The sequence below is a fragment of the Engystomops pustulosus genome, chromosome 7 (assembly GCF_040894005.1).
Source record: "Engystomops pustulosus chromosome 7, aEngPut4.maternal, whole genome shotgun sequence".
Classification (NCBI taxonomy): Eukaryota; Metazoa; Chordata; class Amphibia; order Anura; family Leptodactylidae; genus Engystomops; species Engystomops pustulosus.
Window position 1 is genome coordinate 107,920,290 of NC_092417.1, and position 26,096 is coordinate 107,946,385.

Consider the following 26,096-nt stretch of genomic DNA (forward strand, 5'->3'; position numbering starts at 1 on the left):
GTTTTGTTTAAAAAAAATAAAAAACTAAAGCCCCCATTTTCTGCTGACCTATATGGTTGCTGTAATATTTTTTTTATTAACAGAATGTATTGAGCAGTACAGATAACACTCTAGTCAGATAATTTACTCACTTTCTATTTCTGAGGAATAGTCATGTGATCTGCATTGCAAGGCTTGTGAGTGATCCTGACAACACCTGGACTTTAAATAACTTCAGACAAGTTAAAACAAAATTCGCTATGTCCGTCTTCGAAATTGCCCCATGTCACTAGTCCTTCCTCATCCTGCTGCTTTAACCTTATGCAGATTTGCGTGGCATAACAGGGACATTTTGTTCTCATGTTTGATTAAATGGCCAGTGCCATTCAAACAGGTTGAGGCACGGTGACAACACTGACCCTACACAATGGAAAGTGTGTTTGATATAGGGCCATGAAAGAGCTGTTTTGACAAGTTAACTACACTGTATTTACCATTTATCCGTACAATTACTGCTTGTGCAGAGATGGTGTTTTTACAAGATTGATTTTCTGCACCATTGTGCATGTTTTAAAGAACCAAGTGCTCTTTAAATTGCAGAATGCCAGTATACACATAGTGATGCCATTTACAAAATGCTTAGAAAGTACAAAGGAACATACAGGAAATAACCTGTTATATTCATCACTACCTGACTAGAAGATAAACAATTTCATTCACAGAGCAGAATCCTAACAAGACTGACATTCTCCTGTAAATTTACAAAAGAGGTAAGATTATCGTAAGAGCAAAGTAAAGAGTAATGTCTCACAAAACGATAAACTGAGACTTTATAACAGGCGTCATTTACTAAAAACAGCTATGTGCACTAAAATAATAACAAAAATTAAATATATTTTGCTTGCACCGGTTTTTCCCTGTGTACACCCTCCAGCTATCTGATACTGCTGAATTTAATTGTATTATCAATTTTCCTGTTTTTTTCCAATCACTACGAGGGTTGCATCCAACCCATCATCTCTATGCCAAAATATCATAATATACATGATGTAGTAGTGCATGCTGTGTGTGGAGGTGGTAGTAGTCTATGCCCTGTGTGGAGGTGGTAGTAGTGTACGCCGTGTGTGGAGGTGGTAGTAGTGTACGTCCTGTGTGGAGGTGGTAGTAATGCATGTCATGTGTGGAAGATTTAGTAGTGCATGCTGTGTGTGGAGGAGGATGTAGTGCATGCCGTGTGTGAAGGAGTAGTGCACACGGTGTATGGGGGTGGTAGTAGTGCATGCCGTGTGTAGAGGATGAAGTAGTGCACGCTGTGTGTGGAGGTGGTAGAAGTGCACGCCGTGTGTGGATGATGTAGTACTGTAGTGCACGCTATTCGGGGAGGATGTAGTTGTGCATGCTGTGTGTGGAAGAGGGAGTAGTGCACGCCGTGTCTGGAGGAGTAGTGCACACCATGTGTGGAGGTGGTAGTAGTGCACGCCATGTGTGGAGATGGTAGTAGTGCACGCTGTGTCTGGAGGTGGTAGTAGTGCACGCTGTGTGTGGAGGTGGTAGTAGTGCATGCCGTGTGTGGAGGTGGTAGTAGTGCATGCCATGTGTGGAGGATGTAGTAGTGCATGCTGTGTGTGGAACAGGGAGTAGTGCACGCCGTGTGTGGAGGAGTAGTGCACACCGTGTGTGGAGGTGGTAGTAGTGCACGCCGTGTGTGGAGGTGGTAGTAGTGCATGCCGTGTGTGGAGGATGTAGCACTGCATGCTGTGTGTGGAGGATGTAGTAGTGCATGCCGTGTGAGGAGGTGGTAGTAGTGCATGCCGTGTGTGGAGGTGGTAGTAGTGCACGCCGTGTGTGGAGGTGGTAATAGTGCATGCCGTGTGTGGAGGATGTAGCACTGCATGCTCTGTGTGGAGGATGTAGTAGTGCATGCCGTGTGAGGAGGTGGTAGTAGTGCATGCCGTGTGTGGAGGTAGTAGTAGTGCATGCCATGTGTGGAGGATGTAGTAGTGCATGCTGTGCGTGGAAGAGGATGTAGTGCACGCCGTGTGTGGAGGAGTAGTGCACACCATGTGTGGAGGTGGTAGTAGTGCACGCCATGTGTGGATGATGTAGTACTGTAGTGTACGCCGTTTGTGAAGGATGTAGTTGTGCAGGCCGTGTGCGGAGGATGTAGTAGTGCACATGTATGTGGAGGATGTAGTGGTGCACGCAATTTGAGAACTTGCTACTAAGACCTTCTGAAATTCGTAAAAAATAAGCAAACGTTAAAAAAAATATGGGAATAGAAAGAAAACAAATGGCAAAAGTTTTCTACAAAAAAAATTGTGGTATGACTTTTTGTCTAAAAAATAGAACATTTGAAAGTCAGAAAATAGTCATTTTTTCAGATTTTTGCCAAATCGTTGATTTTTGACTACCCAAAAACCCAACCAATCAGCAAAATTATACTACTAATAAAAACTGCAATGTGTCATGAGAAAACAATCTCAAAATCAGTTAGATAAGATAAAGTGTTAAAAAGTTATACGAGGGGACACTGGTCAGATTTTTAAAAAATGTGCTAAGCCTTAATGTGCAAACTGGCTGCATCCTTAAGGGGTTAATAGTTTGTTGCTGCAGTTTAGTGGCAAATTGCATCACATACTACATCACTTTGATGCTGGGAGTCCGTCTCGCTGCACTTTCGTCAATGTTGGTGCTTTCACAGGCCTTAGACTAGATATTTTTAAAGGCACCAAGGTTTGATAAATTTTGGAGCAGCACTTTGAAAAATTGGGAACAGTATAAGGTTGTAACTTAAAATAATCTTGTATGAACATAAAAAGTAAAATAAAAATTTTTATAGTATACTTCCCCATGAAAATTTCTCCTGATGCCAAGTATACATGGGTTTCTGTCACACCGTTGTTCAGCTTCTGCCAACATGGTATGTATTCTTAATGGCAGATGCTGACTGCTGAGGTCACATGACTGTTAAAAGCATATCATTACAAAACATTCAGACCATTAATAGGCACAGTTGTCTTTTAAGACAGGACTGACCTGGTAAAAATCAATATTATCTCTGATAACTCTTCATTACTAAAGAAAATCTACCGTGATCGCCTTATAGCTCTTTGGATCTCTGTATTTCTACCAAGTCTGGAAACTCTGATCTCTTAAATACACTTTAATGGGGTTATTTATGAAGACTGGCAGCACAATGCACCTGGGGAAGGAAGTCAGTATGTTCAAAGCCTTGTCAATCAGGAGAGAAAAGATTGGAAAAAAATGTCATAAATCTTCAGCACAAAAATATTAGTTAAAGAAACAAGATGATTTATATATTAAATATCAAAAAACTGTGTGACACGTTTTAAAAAACTTAGAACAGCTGTCAAAAAGCCCATGCACAAATTAATTTTCAGGCAATAACAATATATGAACTGCTTTACAGTGCTGTGAAAAAGTATTTGCACCCTTCCAGGTGTCTTCTATTATTGCATATTTGTCACACTGAAGGCTAATCCCAAAACCAAATATAGTGTCATATTACAAAAAAGAAACTGGACGCATCATGTAAGACTGGTCTTGAACTTTGCAAAAAGGTGTGTCTTACTTCATGATGATATTGTTCAAAGACACTATTAAGATATTGGGGCTTATTTACGAAGGGTCCATGGATGCACTTTCGCCGGACTTTTCGACGTTTACGGGTTTTGCATGGCTGTGACAAGTATTTAACAAGGCAAATATAAGAAAGAAATGGCAGGCTACTACGTACTCTTCACATATATATTGCACCTTGTCATGCTCTGGGTCTGCAGTATTCACTAGGTGGTGCTCTCCGACTATAGCATAAAAAGCTTAGCAAACATGTAAATCGTGAAGAAAAGAAGAAGAGTCGGGTCACTCACCAAAAATCGTGAAGGTTTATTGAAGCTGGTTAAGGCAGGTAGAGAGTAGCCGGCTACTCTCTACCTGCCTTAACCAGCTTCAATAAACCTTCACGATTTTTGGTGAGTGACCCGACTCTTCTTCTTTTCTTCAGTATTTAACAAGGGATTGTGGCACATGTGATCGTTTTTTGGCATAGTTCCTGGCTTCCATGAGACACAAATTGGGGATCCGAATTGATTTGGACTGAGCGCAGGATTTTAGTTTCAAATTGTGTCACAAAATCAAGCACTTACATGCACCAGGAAGAAGAAGGTGAACTTCGGCAGACCTGAGCAGGGAAGCGACACATGCAGGATATCAGGTGAACGATCTTAGTGAATCGCGGCACATTGCATTATCGTCGGACAATTCTGTGAACTCTTCCGTAAATGTTCCCCATTATGTTAATATTGAGAAGTCTTCTGTTTCAGTTCTTCACTTTCTTAACCAGATAGAATCTAATACATATATTCGTAAGTTACAATGACAACCCATTCATTTCATTGGGCCTGCTCTGTGACCTCTTTGAAAATGCTGAAGAAAAACTTGTTGCCGATGTTCATTCATATTGCTTACAATCATGGATATTTCAAAATAACATTAAAGAAAAGCATGTTTTTACTGAAAGGGAAGCTATCATAGCCTGATGTCTTTTTCGCAGCAGCAGCTTCATCATTGCATAGAAATAAATGACATAAATGACCCGTAAGGACGTCCTGCTTGCTTAAATGGAACCGATCATCAGGCTTTAACATTTAGACCTAATGGCAGTTTTCTGCAGAGCAGACATTTTCATATTGATGCCCAAACTTCTCTTATAACATAAATCCATTGTATATGACTACAGGTACAGCGTGCTATTCCTATTCTATCACTTGTTGGGGGGCACCATCAAAAGAAGAGTAGAGACTAAAATTTTAAAAATTATTAAGAGGGGTCAAGAGTTGGCCTTCACCTGGGTCATTTTGAAGAGGTCGGACAGGAAAGATGCATCAACAAATTCACTGTGATTACAAACAACAAATTGCACCCACTGTATCAATATATAGCAGATCAGCTTAGCAGAATCAGCGAGCGCTGCCACCAAATTATCTCATTTCATTCTGAAACCTATCGAAATATACAACAAACCTACCAGCTCCAACAGGCTTAGTGGTGTCACCAAAATCCAATAACCCTCCTACCACCCCACATCAACGATTCTTTACTGTGTGTCTGAATTTCCTGTGTGCTTACATGTATATTCCCATATGTAATCCTGGCTCGGGCGATATGTGTACAAAGCAATTTCTCAAAAGGGATCAATAAAGTTGTATTGTATTGTATGGTATTGCATCTGTTCCTGTGTTTGCGTGGTGTGCATGAGCAATGGAGAGGAGTTGCATTTTAACTGCACATTAACTACTTCTCACGGCCTGTTACTTGGCAGTGATGGAGGTACGTAACATAATCACTGCCTAGCAAGTCAGATGGAAAGGGGAAAGAGGGAGTCTTGAGAGACGTTTATTCTGTGACACCATGACTTGGAGAAGAAGCCCACGTGACCCTGGTATCTTTGCTGGCAAGGAGCTAGGTACTTTATTAAATTTTAGGTTGTAGGAACAATGAATTTTTGTTATAAAAGAAGCTTGGTCATCATTGTGAAAATGGTACAGAAACCTTTCTTTAGGTTTAAATGTGAAAGCTTGATGATAAGTTCCCTTAAATTGATGTCCCATAGCCCAGGTCTATCATTACAACTCTAGTCAGCAGCTTGAAAATTATTGAAGATCAGGGAGGCCAGTGTAAACCTTCTCCACCCCCAAGACTTCTAAGAACATTTGTATGCAGTGTTCAAACTTCTTTTTCTGTGTAATGCTAAGACATCATTGAGATCACTTGTTAGTGAGAGCTCATGGGTTTGGATCTTTATAAATAAAAATGTCCAAATGAAATAGTCACATATTAGGTCTCCCTGTGAAGGGGTTGTCGGAGATTATACAGTGGTCTATGTCTCATTTTGCATTTCATCTTCATTCGCTATTGTATTGTATTTGCATTTGCAGCTTTGTCTTTCCCTTTAATTTGCCTATAAATATTATTGAAAAAAATAAAAGTTCTCCCCTGGTTGTGTTTTGAATGAACTTTCTTTTACTTGTTAAATAAAAGTATGCACTCACTTTTGGGACTAGATGGGAAAATTGGGACCATTTACTGCAATGAATAGACTAAAAGCTCTGTTACACTCTGAGGAAAGTCAGCCAAACCCGCCTTTTGGTAGGGTCAGCCAAATGTCTAATGTGTATGAGCTGAGCATGTTCTGAACAGGGTGAGAGAAAAAAAGCCACTGCCAGGCTACTCAACTGTCCTACTTGTTATATTTCACATCACGTCACCCGTTTTCATTAACTTTAATTCAATTTGTAATGCCGTCATATAAAGATTCTTAGAGGAAATCCCCCGGGTCGTGGGCCAGTGAGGGAAGTAAAATTCAAAGGCATTTACCCTGCTCAGGCTGTCTACTTCCTAAAGGTATGGCATGAATGTACTTATGGGAATGGGAATGCCAAGTTAATACAGCAGTCACCAGGTGACACACTGAGGCAGATTTACTTAGAAACTCCGAAACTTCACTGAAACAGCGTTACCGGTGTATAATGCTGGGTGCGACCGATTCATTTAGAACATGCGCCAGAAATCATGAATCTGTTGCTTCCCTACACTGGCCCGACAGGAGCACATTTAACATAGGGCGTGCAACACAATTTGCATGTTAAATGCGGCGCTCGGTCTGAATCAGTTGGACCAACCACGTAGTTTGTGTCACATGGAAGCCAGCACAGCTGCGCCACAAAAGGTTCACATGTGACACATTAGCGGTGCAGATACTTCTTAAATACCTGTGCAAGCTGTTTTTAGCCTACAAGAATGTGCAAAGTCCAACAAAAGTGTGGCGTAAAGCCCTTAGTAAATGTGCCCCACAGTAAATGAGGTCCCTGCCTGCTAGAGCTTATACTCCAAGGGGGGAAATTTATCAGAAGTACCTGAAGTAAAACTGTTCTAGTTGCCCATAGAAACTAGAATCAGAGCTCAGCTTTCATTTTATAATCAGCTGTGTGGAAATTAAAGCTGAGCTCTGATTGGTTGCTATTGGCAACCAGAACAGTTCTGCTCTAGGACACTTCTGATGATTCTAAATGTTGGGGGTCATTTATATTTAGTCAGGACATTTGTGCGTTTCTTTTTATTCAGCGTATTGGGCTTGTTTGATTTATCTTAGAGGGTGACATATCTGGCATTTGACTTTGATGACTTTTGCAACTTTAAAAAAGTCTTAAGCTACCTATACCTTTCTATTGCTTATGTCTGATTGGGACTGGAGTTTTTTTTACTTTAATGCCCAAGATATTTACTTATGGAATTGTGGCAGATGGTATTAGAAGTATTAACATTGTCCTAATAAAGGATAAAAGCAACAATGCAATGGAAAATTTATTGGTCTGATTCTAACATCTCATTAGTCATTCCCCATTTTAAAGAGTTTATTTAATGCACATGTTGTAATCCTGTATAATGAACCACACATTTTGTATTATCCTTTGCATTATATTTAGTTTTCTTTACTTTATATGTAGGCTACTTAAATATTAGCTCTCCCTTTATAGTTTATGTGGTTTATATTTCCATGAACTGAAAAGGAATGGAAAAATAAAACACAAAAATAAAAATATGACAAATGTAATGTGACATAATTGTTTAAGAACATCAATTATAGGACAGCTTACTGTATTATAGCCACAATGTGAAGCTGACATCAGGCATACTGCATGGAGGTTTACTAGTTTATTAGAACCCTAACTATCAGAAAGTGTTTGCATTTAGAAACAAACCACTTATGTCTTTAACTGGGACATCTTTATATATAGAAATTACTTTTGGTTCTATTAGTATAGAGCAGTGGTTCTAAACTGTGGTTCTATCGACCCCTAGGGGTTCAGTGAGTCAGTCTCAGGGGTTCGGCAAAGCCTCCACCATGGAGGTCAAGGCACACACATATTTGATTTATCACTAAAGAAGGGTTCGGTGAATGTGCATATGAAACTGGTGGGTTTGGTACCTCAAACAAGGTTAGGAACCACTGGTATAGAGGTATTCCATGACTTACAGACGACTCTTGGTTACTGCTGGGCCTCTCTGTTGAAGTTCTACACTGACCACTGGTGAAGCTAATTTACTGAACTTTAGATACAATAATCAATTTTAAGAGTTATCAAAGATTTCTGCAATGAAGCCTTATTGTTAATCCTTATTCTAATGACAATCCAAAACTTTGTAAAAATCTGTCACAGAGACAAAAATATTGTCTGTATTTATTACAAAAATACCTGTTTCAACTGACTTGCCTTAACAGGCAGGAAGTGCTCACTGCACAAGTTCTGAGGAAGCAGGGGGAGGGTGTTACAGTGTAACAGTCTGTAAAACCAGATTACAGTTGGGCTCAGGTAGCCCCTCAGGTTCATTAACATAATTGTAAAATTTGAAGGAAAGAGGACATGAATGACAAATATAATTCGATTACCACCAACATGCTGCCTGGATCTTTGAGTAAGTTCCCCTGATTTATCATGTTTGATTTTGATGGTAGATTTCCTTTAAGAATGAAAGTAGAGAACCTATCTATCTTGTAACCTTAGGACTGATTGTATATGCATTACCAAACAGAATAATCTTTACCACTAAAAATTCTATTCCAATATGTGCTTGTGATTTCTAAAACTGTGATTAAGAGCTGGACTTTTAAATGAGTTGTCCCAAAATGGTTAATCCTTTCTTTACAAAAAAAGACCTATACAGATTTTTTTTAAAATTGGCTTATTCGATGTTGGAGGGTTTGGCCATAATCTAATGAGTATCTACCATTGAATTCAATAAAATAATTTTGTTTAGTTAGGTAAACAGCAACAGAACACATCATGTATGTATGTATGTATGTATGTGTATGAGGAAGTTGGGAGATGTAGCTATCAGAGAAATAAAATTTTGGCTGGACTTTTTTTGTTAAAAGGAAATACATTTTAATTTTTAATTCAAATAAATAAGTGACCATTTCTTGAGATCTTCTATGGAGCTCAGGCTTTCTATTCTGATTCATAGGTAGAATTCTTGACTTAAGCCTCCAGTAGTATACAGCCTGCCCCCAGTAGTATACAGCCTGCCCCCAGTAGTATACAGCCTGCCCCCCAGTAGTATACAGCCTGCCCCCCAGTAGTATACAGCTTGTCCCCTTGCAGTATGCAGCCTGCCCCCAGTAGTATACAGCTTGCCCCCCGTAGTATACAGCCTGCCCCCAGTAGTATACAGCCTGCCCCCCAGTAGTATACAGCCTGCCCCCCAGTAGTATACAGCTTGTCCCCTTGCAGTATACAGCTTGCCCCCAGTAGTATACAGCTTGCCCCCAGTAGTATACAGCCTGCCCCCAGTAGTATACAGCCTTCCCCCAGTAGTATACAGCCTGCCCCCAGTAGTATACAGCCTGCCCCAGTAGTACACAGCACAGCCCCCAGTAGTACACAGCACAGCCCCCAGTAGTATACAGCTTGTCCCCAGTAGTATACAGCCTGCCCCCATCAGTATACAGTCTGCCCTCAGTAGTATACAGCAGCCCCTATACAGATAAAGAAATAAACGTAATACTCACCCTCCGTTGTCCCGATGTTCGTCGCGGCTCCCGGCGGCTTCCGATCCCCATCGCGGCTCCCGGCGGCTTCTTCACTCTTCTCTGGCCAGGAGATCGCGCTGTTGCCGCTGATGCCGCGCTGTCGCCGCTGATGCCGCCGGGAGCCGCGAGGAACATCGGGGACACTGGAGGGTGAGTATTAATGTATTTATTTTTATCATTGACTCGTGTATAAGCCGAGGCAAGGTTTTTCAGCACATTTTTTGTGCTGAAAATCTCGGCTTATACACGAGTATATACGGTATACTTCTGTCAATCCTCTTCACTCCTTTTTTTAGTAGTACATCTCTGTAATAAATGGTTCAGCACAGGTAAAACTTAGAGGTAAAATGTAAAGAAGAAACACACCTCAAAACGAAGGCTGGTGGAGGCACTACCTGTATCTGTTAATCACCTACAGTCAATCCAACTATATGGTTCTTGAGATCCACATTTTAGTAAGTAAGCATGTTTTTCGGGTGGTGCTCAGTCCTAGGAATACGTAGTTCATTCACAATCCACCACAAACAAGAAAATGGACGGCACTCACCGGTCTTCAATAAAGTTCTCTTCGTTCTTTATTGTAGTATATGCATTTACTTACAGAAGTGGTGAACAGGGGAGGGGGTGAAGGCTGGTTGCCCAACAGGATGCCTCCATTTTCTTGTTTGTGGTGGATTGTAAAATGTAAAGAAGGCTAAGCCTCTGTATCTTATTAAGAGGATTTAAAGTCCCAATAAATTGATAGTAAGTGATAGCTGAACGTTAAAGACAAAATGGTACGGCTAAGGCTGATACTGGGCAACAACATACTGTATAACCACAAACTTTGTAACAAATTTGTACAAAAGAGATGACAACTATATAGGCCAATGCATGTGGCTTACATTGGAGTCACAACACAGCTGGACTGAAGCGACTACACCTAAGAAAGAACTAGAATCATGAACTAAGGACAGAGCAGATGTCTAAGGCACCGGGCACATTCAGTAATACTGAAGCCTAATCAAGTGCTGTCGCTTAAAGAGGAGAAGACACAGATATGGCATCAGAGCTATACTGGGATAAGTAATAGATCGAAATAAGTCATTTTAATGCATATGTTGTGTCACAGAGACTGGCATAGGATAAGCTCTACCAAATAGAATTCTTTTCAGCCATTGTGATTCTAGTTTCAATATAGATATCCTTAAAGTTAAAAGACTAACAATGTAAGACTGTTAGATGAGTGATGATGATATGGTATATGAATGTCAAAGGAACATGTTACAACAACCGTTTCTTACCTTTACAAAAGCTTAAGTCACTTTAAACCATAACTCGATCTGATTAGTAACACTAAAACACAAGTTTCTATCAGTAAAACCAATCTTTAAGTGGTGCATTAGAGTGGAAGAATTGCCTTTTCCAAGACAATTACCATGAAAATGGGCATTAAGAAGAATGATGTAACCTGTGACATCATTGTCCTGTCAGTTCTGTAAACTTCAATAAGCTGTTTTGTGAGGTCGGCAAACTTTAAGACATGAAGAAACAAGTATTAGAGGCAGTCGGAAGTACCCGTTCAATGAAAGAAGCTATATAGTAAAAACATTTCCACATGAAGCAATCTTTAATTTAATCTCATAAACCCGTCGAAGATACATCCTGTATTCTTCTATTCTATATCATATTATTTCTTTGAAATACATAAGGCCTATATTACACTTTATGCTGTAGATACATCTATAGATAACTGGAAACTTACTGTGTATAGAACAGGTTAACCTCATATTTTCAATCTACCTCTATCTGCTTCAAATTCTATTTTGTAAGATACAGAAAGACTAAGTACCACAGGTTATACTAGTTGCTAGAAAAGTTACTATTTGTAGTGTAAGGCTGGGTTAACATCTCAATTTTGGCACTGGTTTAGCATGTACGTAAGGAAAGCATCGGATGCACACACTAAATGTGTCCATAGACTTAAACTGGCAGAAAGGGTATCTTTTTTGCCTCCATCTGCATAGCATATGTCGCATCCAGCAGAAAACAATGGATGAAAAAAATGCAGCAGACTACATTTCTCCATCATACTTACATGTTCAAGCCTATGGATAACAGATGTAACTGTATTGTATCCATCCTCAGCCTACGCTGAGTATATGCTCTGGGTGTTTCCCCAATGATTTTACTGTCCATACGTTTTCTTGCAACGAGGGGTCAAAACCGCAATGTGAACCTAAAAAAACCTAATCCTAATAGTGGTGATACAAGGTTTTCAGAGTGGACATTTCATTAAAGGGGGCGCCTGGGGTGGACATTTCATTAAAGCTGGGCATCTGGCAGGATATTTCATTAAAGGGGGCATCTGATGTGAACTGTGGGGGATAACTGTGAACTGGTGGGGCTATTTATACACTGAGGGGACATGTGCAGGGGCTATTTATACACTGAGGGGACATGTGCAGGGACTATGTATATACGGAGGGGACATGTGCAGGGGCTATCTATATACTAAGGCGGCACGTGCAGGGCTTCCTATATACTGAGTGGGCATGTGCAGTAGACTAGGGTCCTGGCTAGCTTGTCATGGCTCAAAAATGTTTTCTTAAAAATAAATTGTGTATAATGTTATGTATTAATGTGGGAATGAACGCCAGTGGAGGGGGACCCACAAAAATCTTCCAGTGTGGGGGCCCCAAAATACCTAGTGGCGGCCCTGTCTATGCCAATCCAATTGTAAGAGGTCTGTTTTCTTCTTTATTTGACCACCTTTTTATTTAACTGTTTGCTTTTATGTATGTCTGTATATTCCACCATTATTGTAACCTGCAAGCATTGTGCCTTTTTGCATATTAAATTGTCATTTAATACGTTTTTCATTGTGCACTATATATTCCCATAACTCTGGAGAGGTGAATTACCATTAAGCCGTGTTACCTTGTGAGTGTCTGTGTGCTAGCAGTATCTATAGGTAGTGTGGGACATGGTGAACTATACGGCACCTAGAAGAGTGTGTATCTGGATGTATGTGTGTGGTCCTGGTGTGGGCCTCTCGTAATCTGTCATTGTGAGTGGTTGCAGCGAAGTGTGTGGAATAAGCATCTGACTGCATTGTGGAGTAGAGTGGCTCTGTGCAATAATGTTCCCTAGCCACGTAAGTGGAAGGGGGATACAGATTGTAGTTGTGCACCCCCTGGGCTGTGCTTGTGTGGTGTGTCATTCCATAGGTATATATGTGGTATGGAGGTTCATAGTGTGATTGTACTCCCGTGAACTGTGGATGCGTGGTGTGTAGTGTCAGGGATTCAGATGCATTTGGTTTCCCTGATGAAAATTGGGTTGATGGGTGTGCTGAGCTATTGGGAGTATGTAAGGATGAAACTTTGCATAAGTGGGTGGAGCTTAAAGGATAATTAGTGAGGACTCCCTAGTGTAAGTGCACCCCGTGATTGGACTCCAATGTGGGGTTCATGACAATGGGGGTCATTTACTAAGGGCCCGATTCGCGTTTTCCCGACGTGTTACCTGAATATTTCCCATTTGCGCCGATTTCCCCTGAATTGCCCCGGGATTTTGGCGCATGCGATCGGATTGTATTCCGGGGAACTTCAGCGCAGCAGCGCCACCCGGTGGACGTCGGAGGAACTGCCTTAATAAATCCCGGCCAGACCCGAATCCAGTGCAGAGAATGCGCCTCTGGATCGTGAATGGACCGGGTAAGTAAATCTGCCCCAATGTGTATGGTAAGCTGAAGGCCAAGGTAACACAGACATTTTTGCCATGCAGTATCCAGCTGCAGGAGGTTATAGATCTCATGATGCAACTTTTTATGGCACAGTAATTGTCCTGAAAAAAAATCATGCTATGCCAAAACTGCTGCTCAAAGTAACATGTCACCCAAATAAAATGTCTCAACACTGGTGTTTTGTGCACCTGTCTCAAGAATTAGTGCGACAAGCATTGTAGAAGCCTGAATTATTAAGAAGTTTCAACCTCTTATTTAGAATTTTGTTGCAGCATTTTTTAAGCCAGAAATGAAATCTATGCCAATTCTGGGCTGGAGTATATTTCTATTATGACCAGCACCAGTAAGTTGACTGGTCATGGCATTCCTACCCTAGCCTGTCTGGTTCCTCGCACAGCATGATATATTATAGAACTTTTTGAAGATTATTTATATAAATAAACTATAAAATGGACATTATAGAAAGAATGGGACAAAAGGGGAAAAGTAAGAGTCTTATACTGTGCCAGATTCATCACAGTGTCTGATTCTAGATGATAAATATGGCTTAGTTTAAGACTGTTGCGTCATATTTACCATTTTAGAAAGTTTTGTGATGTAAATTACCACAGAATTCAAACAGATCAATAAATTTGCCCCGATTGGTCCAATATGTGAAATAAACTACATGAAAACCTTTTATCCTTTTAATGTATGGAGAAGTACAACTATTGATTTTCTTCAATTTAAGTGGCCAGTTTCAAAAGGGATTACAAATCAACATCTTTGGTGCACAAATGCAAAAGCAAATGTGGTTTTAATCCCCTCTTAGAAAACAGATTAGGACATAATTACTTGTAATCTAAGTAAAGAGCTAATATATGTCTCCGGGGTATGATCTCCTGGCTGTTAATTAATTGACGCTGTCATTATCAGTGTTTGATGTCATTTGTCACCGTCAGAGCTTATGTCCCAATTTCTTTTTACATTAAAGGTGACATACACCTTCAACAGCTGTTGGCAGAATGAATTGACATCTATTCTTCCTGACTCCCCATACTTTCCAGGGCTCAGTCCCTGGGAACAAAAGAATCAGGGATTAAACTTGTACATGTTATATTTTATTTTCCTTAACATTATCTGTCAGTAGAATCTGCAGAACCCATTCACATTAGATAACCCCAATAGTAAATTGGAATACTATGACTCTTAAAGGGAACCTACCACCACGATTCTACCTATAAAGGTAGATCGGGTGGTAGGTGGATGTAAGGGACGTGAGGAGAGCTCTTTTTAGAGCTAATCCTCATGTCCCCGCTAACTTTTACTAAACTTTATTCCCTTAATTTACCTATGTGGCTACTGGGGCGTGGAGTAGCTGGGCACGAGGCTACACAGTGCGGCTACTCCACACCCCAGTAGCCACGTTACTCCTCCTACCCTGTGTGTGCGGCTCGCAGCATCTGACAAGCAGGAGTTCTGCGCATGCGCAGTAGCTCCGGCCTCAGAACGCCAGCATGTCGGGCGAGGGCGCGCAGCACACAGGGTAGGACACACAGGGTAGGAGGAGTAACGTGGCTACTGTGGTGTGGAGTAGCTGCGCTGTGTAGCCTCGTGCTCGGCTACTCCACGCCCCAGTAGCCGCATAAGTAAATTTACATATTAGGGGAATAAAGTTTATTAAAAGTTAGCGGGGACGTGAGGATTAGCTCTAAAAAGAGCTCTCCTCACGTCCCTTACATCCACCTACCACCCGATCTACCTTTATAGCTAGAATCGTGGTGGTAGGTGCCCTTTAAAGGATTAGCTTCTGTCCATAAGAATCTGCCACGTCATCTGATTTGCCAAATAATCTATTTCCACTCAAATGCATGAATTTATGTGGACACATACTGCTTCCTGAAAGTAAAGCAATGCAGTCCTGTCACATTCATTCCAATGCAAGAACTTTCGAGATGCCCATGCCCAATTTAGAAACTACCGTTACAAAGGTCAAAGTTCTTACAACTTTGTAAATGTGCCATTAAATAAAACAAGTAAACTTTGGCAGCTTTACATGTGATGGTCATGATATAGGAGTTCACCCATTAACTTTATCTCTTAGACACAAAGCATTAAAGGTTTATACGTTGGGCAAGCAGTCACTTGATTGTACATTATCTCTGTGCACTGGAGCATTATACAGGTCTAGATAAACATGACATAAAACCCTTCTTTGCAGTTTTACAACTAGGAACAAGCAAGAGGCAACTGACAGCACATTTTTACACCTGTATTGCAGTCTTTCATGTACATTGAGAATTGTGAGACTCTTTCTATCACTCCTTTCTTGCTTTCTGTGTGTTTGATGTGGGATTGATGCCACTTAAAGGTGAACAATTCCAGAATGGCTTTTTAAGCTTTGTTTCATCTGATTTTGTTATACTTTATGGACATTTAAAGCACTGTGACTGAGTGTTAAGCTGGCCAAATGAGTCTTCACATGAACAAAATGGATAGTTTGTAAAAGATGTTATCTTTAACAACAATTTTTTCTACATGTTAGTGTATCAAATTAATGCTTAATTACCGTATATATTCGTGTATAAACCGAGTTTTTCAGCACAAAAAATGTGCTGAAAAACCTCTCCTCGGTTTATACACGAGTCAATTAAAAAAAAATGAATACTCACCCTCCGGCACCCGGATCCTCGGCGGCAGCTCCCGGTCCTCGGCGGCGGCTCCCGGTCCTTAGCAGCAGCTTCTGCTTCTCTCTGCCTTCTTCACTAGCAGGCAGTCGCGTCCATGCGATCTGCCGCGGGCGCACACTATGATGCGGCAGTGTCGCCGCTGATGACGTCATCAGCGGCGACACCGCCGCAGCATAGTGCGCGCCAGCCGGCAGCTCGCATGGACGCGAATGCTGGCCAGTGAAGAAAGAAAAGGAAAGGGAGCTGCCGCTGAGGATCGGGAGTCGGGGCGAGGACCGGGAGCCGTGCCGAGTATCAAAGGTGCGTATCGTCGGAGGGTCAGTTTATTTATTTTTATTAGCTTGGCATACTGGGGGCGCGCTGTATAGCACTTGGGGCACGCTGTGTAGCACTTGAGGCACGCTGTATACCACTTGGGGCAGGCTGTATACCACTTGGGGCAGGCTGTATACCACTTGGGGCAGGCTGTATACTACTTGGGGCAGGCAGGCTGTATACTACTTGGGGCAGGGCAGGCTGTATACCACTGGGGCAGGCTGTATACTACTTGGGGAAAGCTGTATACCACTTAGGGCAGGCTGTATACTACTGGGGCAGGTTGTATACTACTTGGCGCAGGGCAGGCTGTGTACTACTTGGGGCAGGCTGTATACTACTTGGGGCAGGCTGTATACTACTTGGGGCAGGGCAGACTGTATACTATTTGGGGCAGGGCAGGCTGTATACTACTTGGGACGGGGCAGGCTGTATACTACTTGGGGCAGGCTGTATACTACTTGGGGCAGGCTGTGTACTACTGGGGGCTGGCTGTATACTACACCCTCGGCTTATACTCAAGTCAATAGGTTTTCCCAGTTTTGGTGGTAAAATTAGGGGTCTCGGCTTATACTCGGGTCAGCTTATACTCGAGTATATATGGTAGATGACTTTGTCCAATAAATAATACACAAATATACAATGGACTTGTGTTTACAAAACCTTTTTAATACAATGGATCAGACATTGGTTGAAATGGTGAATAACTGCAATATAATTTCAATAATTGGCTTCAATTTAACAGATATCCAATTTGTATCTCTTTGTTGTTCAATACATGTTTGTTCATTGCTTAGGTGTGCTATGTGTGACTACATAGCACACCTACGTCTATGTCTTTGGACCACAGTTAGTTGTTCCCTTAGTCTAACTTCACATCTCTGTAACTTATTTCCAATATTCATCCCCATTGCAGGAGAAGAATTAAAATAACAGAAGACTAAGCTTGTAAAATGATGGACACCAACAAACGCTAAAAACCTGTATACTAAAATGGGGTCCATTGGGCTTTTATTCAGCTGTCATTAATTTTTCCAAATTAGTCCTGTGTGCAGAACTCTTCAATCTGGTATTCACAATTGAGTTTAATTCTTTCTCTAGGTATCAAAGAGTATCAATGTGTGTAAAACAGGGCTGCTCCCTTTTAATGTGTAATTGCATGAGAAAAAAGATGTTCAAATTTATGAACATTTTCATCTGGTGTGCTTCCTTCTCAAATTCCGTTTTTTTTTCTAGTATTATGGAGTCTAGGATATTGTCCTGCTAGGTGTTATCTATGTGTGAAGTACTTCTTTTCCAAACTTTTAAGACATTACAAAAAAGGGACTGTCCCTTGTTCTTCCCTGTGATGTTGCAGTGCAAATGTTACCCATCCACTTTGCAGTCTGAAAGGAAGCTGAAATTAGCAGAGGGGAAAAAATGTCATTATTTATGGCTTTTGAATTGAGCCATCTAAGAATACAGAAAAAAAACAGCATTTCATGGGGACTAAAGAGACAATGAATTTCCTTGATGCCATATATCGTAAATCTGCACTTTTCCCAAGCTCTTTTATGGATTGAGCTTGTAAAACATAGAAGATCTGTAAACTTGCTCTTAAAGCACTTTCTCATATTAACAGCAGTTGTGACATTGGCTTGTCACTTGTCATTGGACTAAAAAGTGCATCCTACAAGTGTAATGTGTAATCTCCCCCTACCACAATAATAAAAGTCTAAATATTAATATAAAAAATCTGGTTTGCCAAAGCAAACGTGCAGGTTTCTTTGAAGATATGGCTTTATTACTGTATCAATGCCTGTTGAGCATCATACTATTAAGAATCTTATTATTCTGTGGAAACATCTAGCAAAAGTTCTATACTTTCAACTGCCTCAGTAAGTTCTACTTTGGATTTGACTTCTTTAGATCTGCTGGTGACTCAGTGGAAAATCTGCATTTGGGAAGGGGGGCACTGGGAATTGTGGGAGGATTAAATCACAGTGTGTAACAAATCCAGCCAAAGGAGCAGACCACCTGAGATGGTAAAAATTGCTGGCACCGTAGTCTGTAGAGCATTTCACGCACGTCAATGATGGAGGTATTTGAAAAATCATTGCTTTTGCCATACAGATGTTACAAAACAAATCTCTGTATGTAGAGATATTTCAAATGCTTGATGCATGAAAGATGGATGTGCTCTAATCCCAAATGAAACAATCAAGATTAGCTGTAAATAGGCAGGGGGAGAAAACTATGCATTGATCAGACATAAAAAGTCTACATACCACTATATTTTTCAAATTTATTTTTTCTAAGCCTTCTGTATGACTTATCAGTACCTTCTGCCCACCTCTCACCTGCTCTGTACATTCCTTCCATCTACCTCAATAAACAGTGAGTAACTTAAAAAAAGTTTGATAGATCTGATGCACATTCTGCTATGTCAGTCTATTGTAGGTGGTTATCTATACTACTGCAATAGTTATTTTCAAAAGGAATGTGAACATGAAATGCTTACATGGATGATTATACTCTAGGTTCTTTACTGCCTCTGGTCATGGATCAAGTTTCTAAGTGGCCTAGCACAAACCAGCGAGCCATGGTTAACAATGGGGAAAAGTACTTGCCTTAGCAAGCCACTGATCAATGAGCAGATATATACTGGTATGATTCTGTGTGGTTCCTGTGTCATCGTAAGATCATTCAGCCTAGCAACCCCTCCTAAATGAGTTCTTTCACCACACAGCATTCAATACAAGTATAAGAAGACAGCAGTGAACTGAATGACTGAATCATTTGGGTCATCCAAAAATTAGATCAAAGAGACCCTCACAGTCTATTGAAATGAAATTTCTTCCAAGCCCCATTGTGGAGACTGGAGGCTTGAAAGAACAGGGTCGTTGCAGTTTTATTGTTGTGAAGCTACTGCTAATGAAAGCCACAAAGAAAAGATAAGAGCTGCCAACTGTATAAAAGAACCACCACTTCCACTTTAATTGCATTGAACAAAGAAAGCTGGAAAGAGGGGCATCCAAGTGACAAAAGTAATTGGTGTAAAAAGGATATTGAAGCCATTCAATCTTGGAGATATTGTTCGGGCTGACAGTGTGATGGCTAAACTTGGCCTCCGACAGGATAGTCTGCTGCACTGATCATTTCCCAAACGCTAAAGAGACACTTTTAACTATTGACTCCCTAGCTGTGTCATAAGGAATCCAGAGGAAAAATTCTGAGAGAGGAAGAGTAACTTGCTACAAGGTGAAAACACAGGATGCCTTTAATTACACTTGTTCATCAGCATCCAAATAACCAGGAAAGCTTAAACACATCACATCATTAGGTAATGAGCAGATTTGCTCTGCTGCACCCTGTGGAGAAGATTCCAGGAATGACATGAATATATGGGCTGACAGCTCCTTACAGTAAGATACCTGCTAAATGTGCAGATAAAGGGGAGGAAGCAAAAAAAATATACAGAACTTATCACAACATTTGCATTTACTAAGAATGAACTAATACTGAGAAATACTTGTGATTTTAAAGGTATAGCGAATGACATTCTTTCTGAAATCCCTATGAGCACATGCATCTTGTTACTTTTTGATCAGCTGGACATATGTTGGTAAATACATCCAAAATTTGCTTAATATTCCTCATTTAGCTAATAATTAGAGACATACTCTATACATATTAATGGCCATCAATATCAGATCAGTGAGGGTCAACACACGGCTCCCGCACCGATCAGCTTGGCATGGCTCCCTACTCTCTACTTTAGCATAAGCTTAGCAACAGTAATGGTCAGTGGCTTTAATATGTTGTTCAGACAATGTTGTACCAGTAGGGGTGCTGCAGAAAAAATAAACAGTTGAACTAACAATTACAGATGACTCCTAAGGATCCTATGGATAAGAGATTTTTTAATGGAAACATATATGTATATGTATACAGAGCCCAAGTACATGTATGTGCTATATAAGATGCCTATGACACTACAAAGTCTACGACAAGACAGCCTAAGTAGAATGGCTTTAAAATCAAAAGGACTTTAAGTGTTACCTGTCATGATGAAAATTAACCTTGGATTTGTTGATACAAAAGAATCAGTCAAGCCCAATGGATGGGGTCTAGAGCTTGGCCATTCTGTCATTCTACAAGTCATTGTCACTTGTTAATTATATGTAACTGGATAAAGCACGTTATTAGAATGGTGTTTGTTGGTAATAATCAGCAATGATGTTGGGTACTCTTCTTACCTAAGTCTGACAGAAAGTCAATTTCTCTCCTGGCAATGAATCGATAACTGACTTCCTGCACATAAGTACTGAAAGTTGCTGTGTCCACTTACCATGTAAACTACCAAAAATCAGCATAGCAGCACTCTAAATCCAAGATAAATTTATTCCACCAAAAGTTTTACAGCAGTGCTTCCATGCTGATTTGTATGGTAAGGCTAGAAGCCTGCACCCCATAGATTGATATATACCCTAACCAAATAGATACTATCTCTAGGTCAAATAATTATAGCCTGGTGAGTGATTTTGGGGTTGGACTGGCTCAGTAGATTACCAGAGAATCCATCAGTAGACCCAAGGTTTAAAACATTATAATTGGCCCTAAAGATCCAGCAGAAAACAAACCCAACATTCACTTTACACTGTGGTCTATTTTTTACACAGAAAGTTGATTCATAAATATTATTACAGGTTATTGATTATACATCCTATGTGGAAATGTTATAGATGTAGGGTAGGCCCTCAAGATCACCATCTCTAGTAGTTCCATCATAACCCAGTCCAACACTGTTGGGGTTCCTTAAAAAAGTGCACATATATGTCAATATTAGTTGATTATACATGTTGGATAACATGAGGATTAACTTGTGGGCTATGACCAACCGGTGGAATTAAAGATATATATTTTTTTCCATATTTATGTCCAGATATGAACACAGGGGTAGATTTTATCAGAAATGTCTGAGGTAAAACTGTTCCAGTTGCCAATGTAAACCATTTAGAGCTGTGCACTGATTGGTTATGATAAATCTCCCCAAAAGAATTTATGATGGAATAAATGACCCGACCATGTATATTTTATATATTTTTTTTATATATTTGGGTGATACACATTTCTTCTGCTGGGCTTCATCAGACATTGCTCCATATTTTTTATATGACTCCATAAAAATTTTTGAATTTGAGATAACCACTTGAGCCGTGTAAATAGTTGACAGTGATATTTAGTATTGCAGTACTAGAGATGACCTAAGAAAAACTTGCCTTACATTTAGTTTACCACTGCAGATGTAAAAAATGACTTACCATTCCCACACACGTAGATAAGGCCACTGAGGAGTTCTCATAGTTCCTGATAAATCCCTGATAAAAACATGGCTCCACAGTCTGTTCCACATCTGTTAAGGCTCCATCTTTACCTAGAACATTCACAGTGAACTGGCTTGACAGCAAAGGAGAGGGATGGAGCTCCAAGTGTAGTTCCTGTCCAAATGCTGAAAATCTATAGTGCAAGGAAGACTTTGAACTCCGTGTAGACCTCTTCTTCCTAATACTGTGCAAGACATTGTGAGAGATGTAGGCTCCATTGGAGTCCACTTCCACTGGTGTAACAAAGACATAATCTGAAGGTGGAAAAAGTAGGGTATCAGTAATAATCAATGCCCATAACTAAAAAAATCATATTTTGTTGAGTTTGTTGTATTTTGCACTGTCATCTAGAGTCCAAAGCATAGGTGTATACTCAAATTTTGTGCACATGATTGACCTGAACATACTAAATAAAGCATCTTAAACTTATATATACTTGCATAACAGTAACATTTTGAGGGAGGGATATTAATAATGAATGCCACAAAAGCACACAGGCTCTCTTGGGTAAAATACAGGTCCACAGAAGGCTATTTGCACCATATTAATGAACCATACAATACAAATGCATAAAATAGAAATCAATGCCCTAAATAAAAAATGACACACCTTTTGAGCTCAGTGTTTCAAAATTGGTAAAAAAAAAAAAAAACTCATGTATTGTGCCACCTCTAGAAAAAGCAATAATTTTGTGGCATATGTAGCTTTATTAACAAAAAGTTCCCTTCCCCCAGTATTGATGAGTGGTAGCTGTGGTGGGTACACTGGTAGCAGGGTGAGACTTTACTAGCTGCTTTAGGATAATGAAGGGTTTAAAAAGCACACATGCTTGACATGACTCTCTTATCCTCCTGTAGTCGTGAATGGATCTTGGTTCAACCTTCTAATGCTGACAGGGCACTTGTGAGACAACATAATAGTGGTTCTGGCTGTGTGGGGAGCTTTGGCTTCACTAATGGTAAGATGGCCACCATTCACACCATGCTCTAAGCAGAAGAGGATGATGGTGCTGTTAGGTAGCAAAACCAGCACAGTCAAAAAGCCGTGTCAGCATTCAGAGGTGGGGCAACTCTCCTGCTGAGAGTGTAGCATGAATTGCAATATCGTGGCACCATTAGTGCAGGATGCTGCACTGTACTCTAAGAGGGAGAGTTGCTCTGCCATAGATGCTGTCAGCTTGCTGCGTTTCAGCAAAAACATCTCGGTGTGTCACCTCTGACTTATGGAATATGACATCTTATGTTCCCTGAGAACAAAAGAATAGACATTACATTTGCATATCCTTTTAGGATACCACAATATGCAAGGTATTTGACAAGTCTCACTAAAACTGACAGGTTGGATGAGAATGTTCACCTGTGCTCCATTTGATAAGGGGAACTTAATTTACGTCTTGATTGTCTTAGCAGTAAGACCCCCAGCGATAAGAAACGTATCCACTATCCTGTGCATTATTGTGAAACAACCCCTTGATAACTTCACTTGGACTAAGTTTCGTGTTTTGACCTTTTGATCAGCCCAATGCATAAAAAGTGAATCATTAAATTCTATTCTCAATACTGGTAAAAGCATTTTACCAGGTTAGTGAACAGTGTTTAAGGCAACATAACAACTCCCTGTAACATATAAGCTAAAAACAAGGCACCAATATCATAATTTTTTTAAACAATAAAAAAAAATTCTACATTCAGCCCCCAAAATTTCTTAAGTAAGGTATGATTCAAGTACTTCAACTATAAGGCCAAATGTTCTATTAGTATGCAATCGGGGTACTCATACTTTCCTGAACCTGTGTTGTTCATGGACATTAGTAAGAAGATTTAAGGTCAAAAAAGTGAAATGGGAATAGATGGATGCTACCACAGTCCAAGACATTGTAATGGAATTTATGGAAAATGAGGATTTTTAGCAATATTTCATATAAAGAACATTGTTCATTACAAAACAATACTCCAATAACTGTACTGTAACCTTTCTTACATTGGTCTTATATCCACTGGCAGTCATCATTATTAAATAGGTAGGCTTGATTTTATAAAAAAAACACTTTAAGGCGAATATAAAAATCAATTGTATAATTTAAACCAGTGTAAAAATTGATATGTGAGATAATAAACACTACTGAAAATGCTACAGCAAATTCTAAAATACTAAAGCAGTTCAGGCCATTCTGATGCTAGTGTCCCTTAAAATGCACTTTTGACAACTCAATCAAAACAATAGAGGTCAACAAGGGATTCTTCCATTATGTTTTTGTTCTTGCATATAAAGAGGATTAGTCAAACTTAGACTTTAGAAAGAAAGATTACAAAAAGTCTTTTAGAAAAAAACATTTGTCACCACCAGGGGGTTCTGCTGATTACCCTTTTAGTACAATACCAGTCTGCAAATACATGATTTAAAGGGTCTGCTCAGTTCATGCACTGCCTGTCAAATATATTAGCCCCTCTCATAATAATCCTCTGACACGGACACCAACTATGACAAGTCAAGGAATGTTAATTGGAGATCCTTTTATCCAACCTCGAGCTAACCAAATCTACAGATTCCACATAAAATTTACATCAGTCTTAAGGAGTAATTTACAAGAGAAAAAAAATGTATTAACAATTTAGGATTTAGAATCTGAGGCATGAAGAATCATTAAAGATACAAAAATACTTGAATTATATATATTTCCGATATTGTTATGATGACAAAGATCTTCTATTCTTTACAATATATAGCCCACTGTGTCATGCCTAGTAAGTCTTCCGTAAGTTGCCCATACTTATTGGATTTAAAGGGGTTTTCCCACAAACTAAAGTTATCTGCTACATTAGTCTGACGGAGCTGCCTTGGGACCCCTCATTTTCACAATCTGTGGGAGTCTCCGCACCGAGACCCCTACTGATCAAAAAGTTAGGCCCTATCCATGGGATAGGGCCTAACTTTAGTTCGTGGGAAAAGCCCTTTAATGCAACCAAACCTGTCTTTCACTTTATTCACAAGCATAAATTCCATAAAAAAGATTATGGCAGAGTGGCACATTTAATATCATCCTACACAATTTCTCATGGCTACTTAGAATAGATAAGTGACAGTGACTTGTTTCCCGCTTAGCTTTGAAATAAACATGTACACTTGAAGAGGCCAAGTGTGCCTGTATGTAGGGATGTTAAAATGAATAGGTGTCAACTTAACAAGCAGTCAATGTTATTTATGTCATAAATACATCTACAATGTTATCTGATTCCTCTGGAATGGAAACATTATTGAAAGGCTTATTGTTAAATTGATATAGAAATACAGTATGTCTGTAGCAAATATAGAAAAAAAAATAGCCAATACTGAAATCAAGTTGTAACATAGGTTCCCAGAACTTTTCTTCAGGAAGAAACATCTGCAGGGGAAGGGAATTCCTAAGCTCGACTGTAAGGCAGAGCTCATAGTATGCACCAGACCTGTCATTAATTCATTATATCACAGAGAGAGCAGGACTTTACAGCCCCACTGTGAGGCCTAGTCATTAAACTTGACAGTAAATTAATCCTGTCACTACAGGGCAGGCATGGAATACTGTGAAAGGGTTAAAGGATAAAATATGTCCCTCCAAACCAAATCTGTCTTTTCTATTTAACTCTTTCCTAATACGTTTATCACACTACAGACAGTAGATAACAGAGGTGCAATAAAGAGCTTTGTAGTAGAAGCAGCTTCACTGAAGTTATCTACTGATACAAAACAATGGCATTCCAGTGATGTGAAATGTTATATTCCAGAAATGATAACAATATGACACTTGTCTCCAAAAATCTCACAAAATCAGGAATGAGTTGACTGAGCAGGACAAAAAAATGAATTCTAAAAAACTATTTTACAGTGTTTTACTTCTGACTTCTGGAGGTTCTCTGCCTTTATACACAAATTTGATATAATGTTTGTTATTGTTACTAAGCCACAAGAATTGTCAATTTGGTTTTGGTCTCTGTTCATGCCAAACTAAGGGATTTTTTATATAGTAGATAGTGTTGCTATAAGTACAAACATAAAAATTATACAAACCAAACAGCCAACTTGCAAAATGTTTGTAAATTTATGGGTAGATATAGATAGAAATAACATAATAATAATCTTTATTTATTTAGCACCATCAAATTCTGTAGCGTCATTATTTTTTCATGTAACACCTTGATGCCAAATTGTGATTTACCTAAAATGTTATGATAATAGCACTCACTGTTATGTTAAGTCTTAACATCAGAATACTATATTACATTTACATGTCTTTAATAATAAAATAAGCAATAATTAAAAACAAATCAAAAAACAATTCCACTCATTGACTTGATACAAACCATGATTCATTCCTGGAAATCCACTGTCACTAGCTAAGGAGGCAGCAAACGATACACATAGGCAGTAGAGTTGAAGTGTCTGAAAGACAAGAA

At 39.7% G+C, this 26,096-nt stretch overlaps 1 protein-coding gene across 1 annotated transcript in view; it reads right to left on the minus strand.

Moving 5' to 3' along the window:
* ADAMTS18 (ADAM metallopeptidase with thrombospondin type 1 motif 18) overlaps window positions 1–26,096 on the minus strand; it is a 69,475-nt gene that overhangs the window by 43,038 nt on the left and 341 nt on the right. Inside the window, exons 2-3 of the mRNA XM_072117494.1 lie at window positions 26,004–26,082; window positions 21,604–21,920 (exon numbers count right to left, since the gene is read on the minus strand). Coding sequence (XP_071973595.1) covers window positions 21,604–21,920; window positions 26,004–26,082 — 396 coding nt within the window. The remainder of the gene's footprint in view (window positions 1–21,603; window positions 21,921–26,003; window positions 26,083–26,096) is intronic.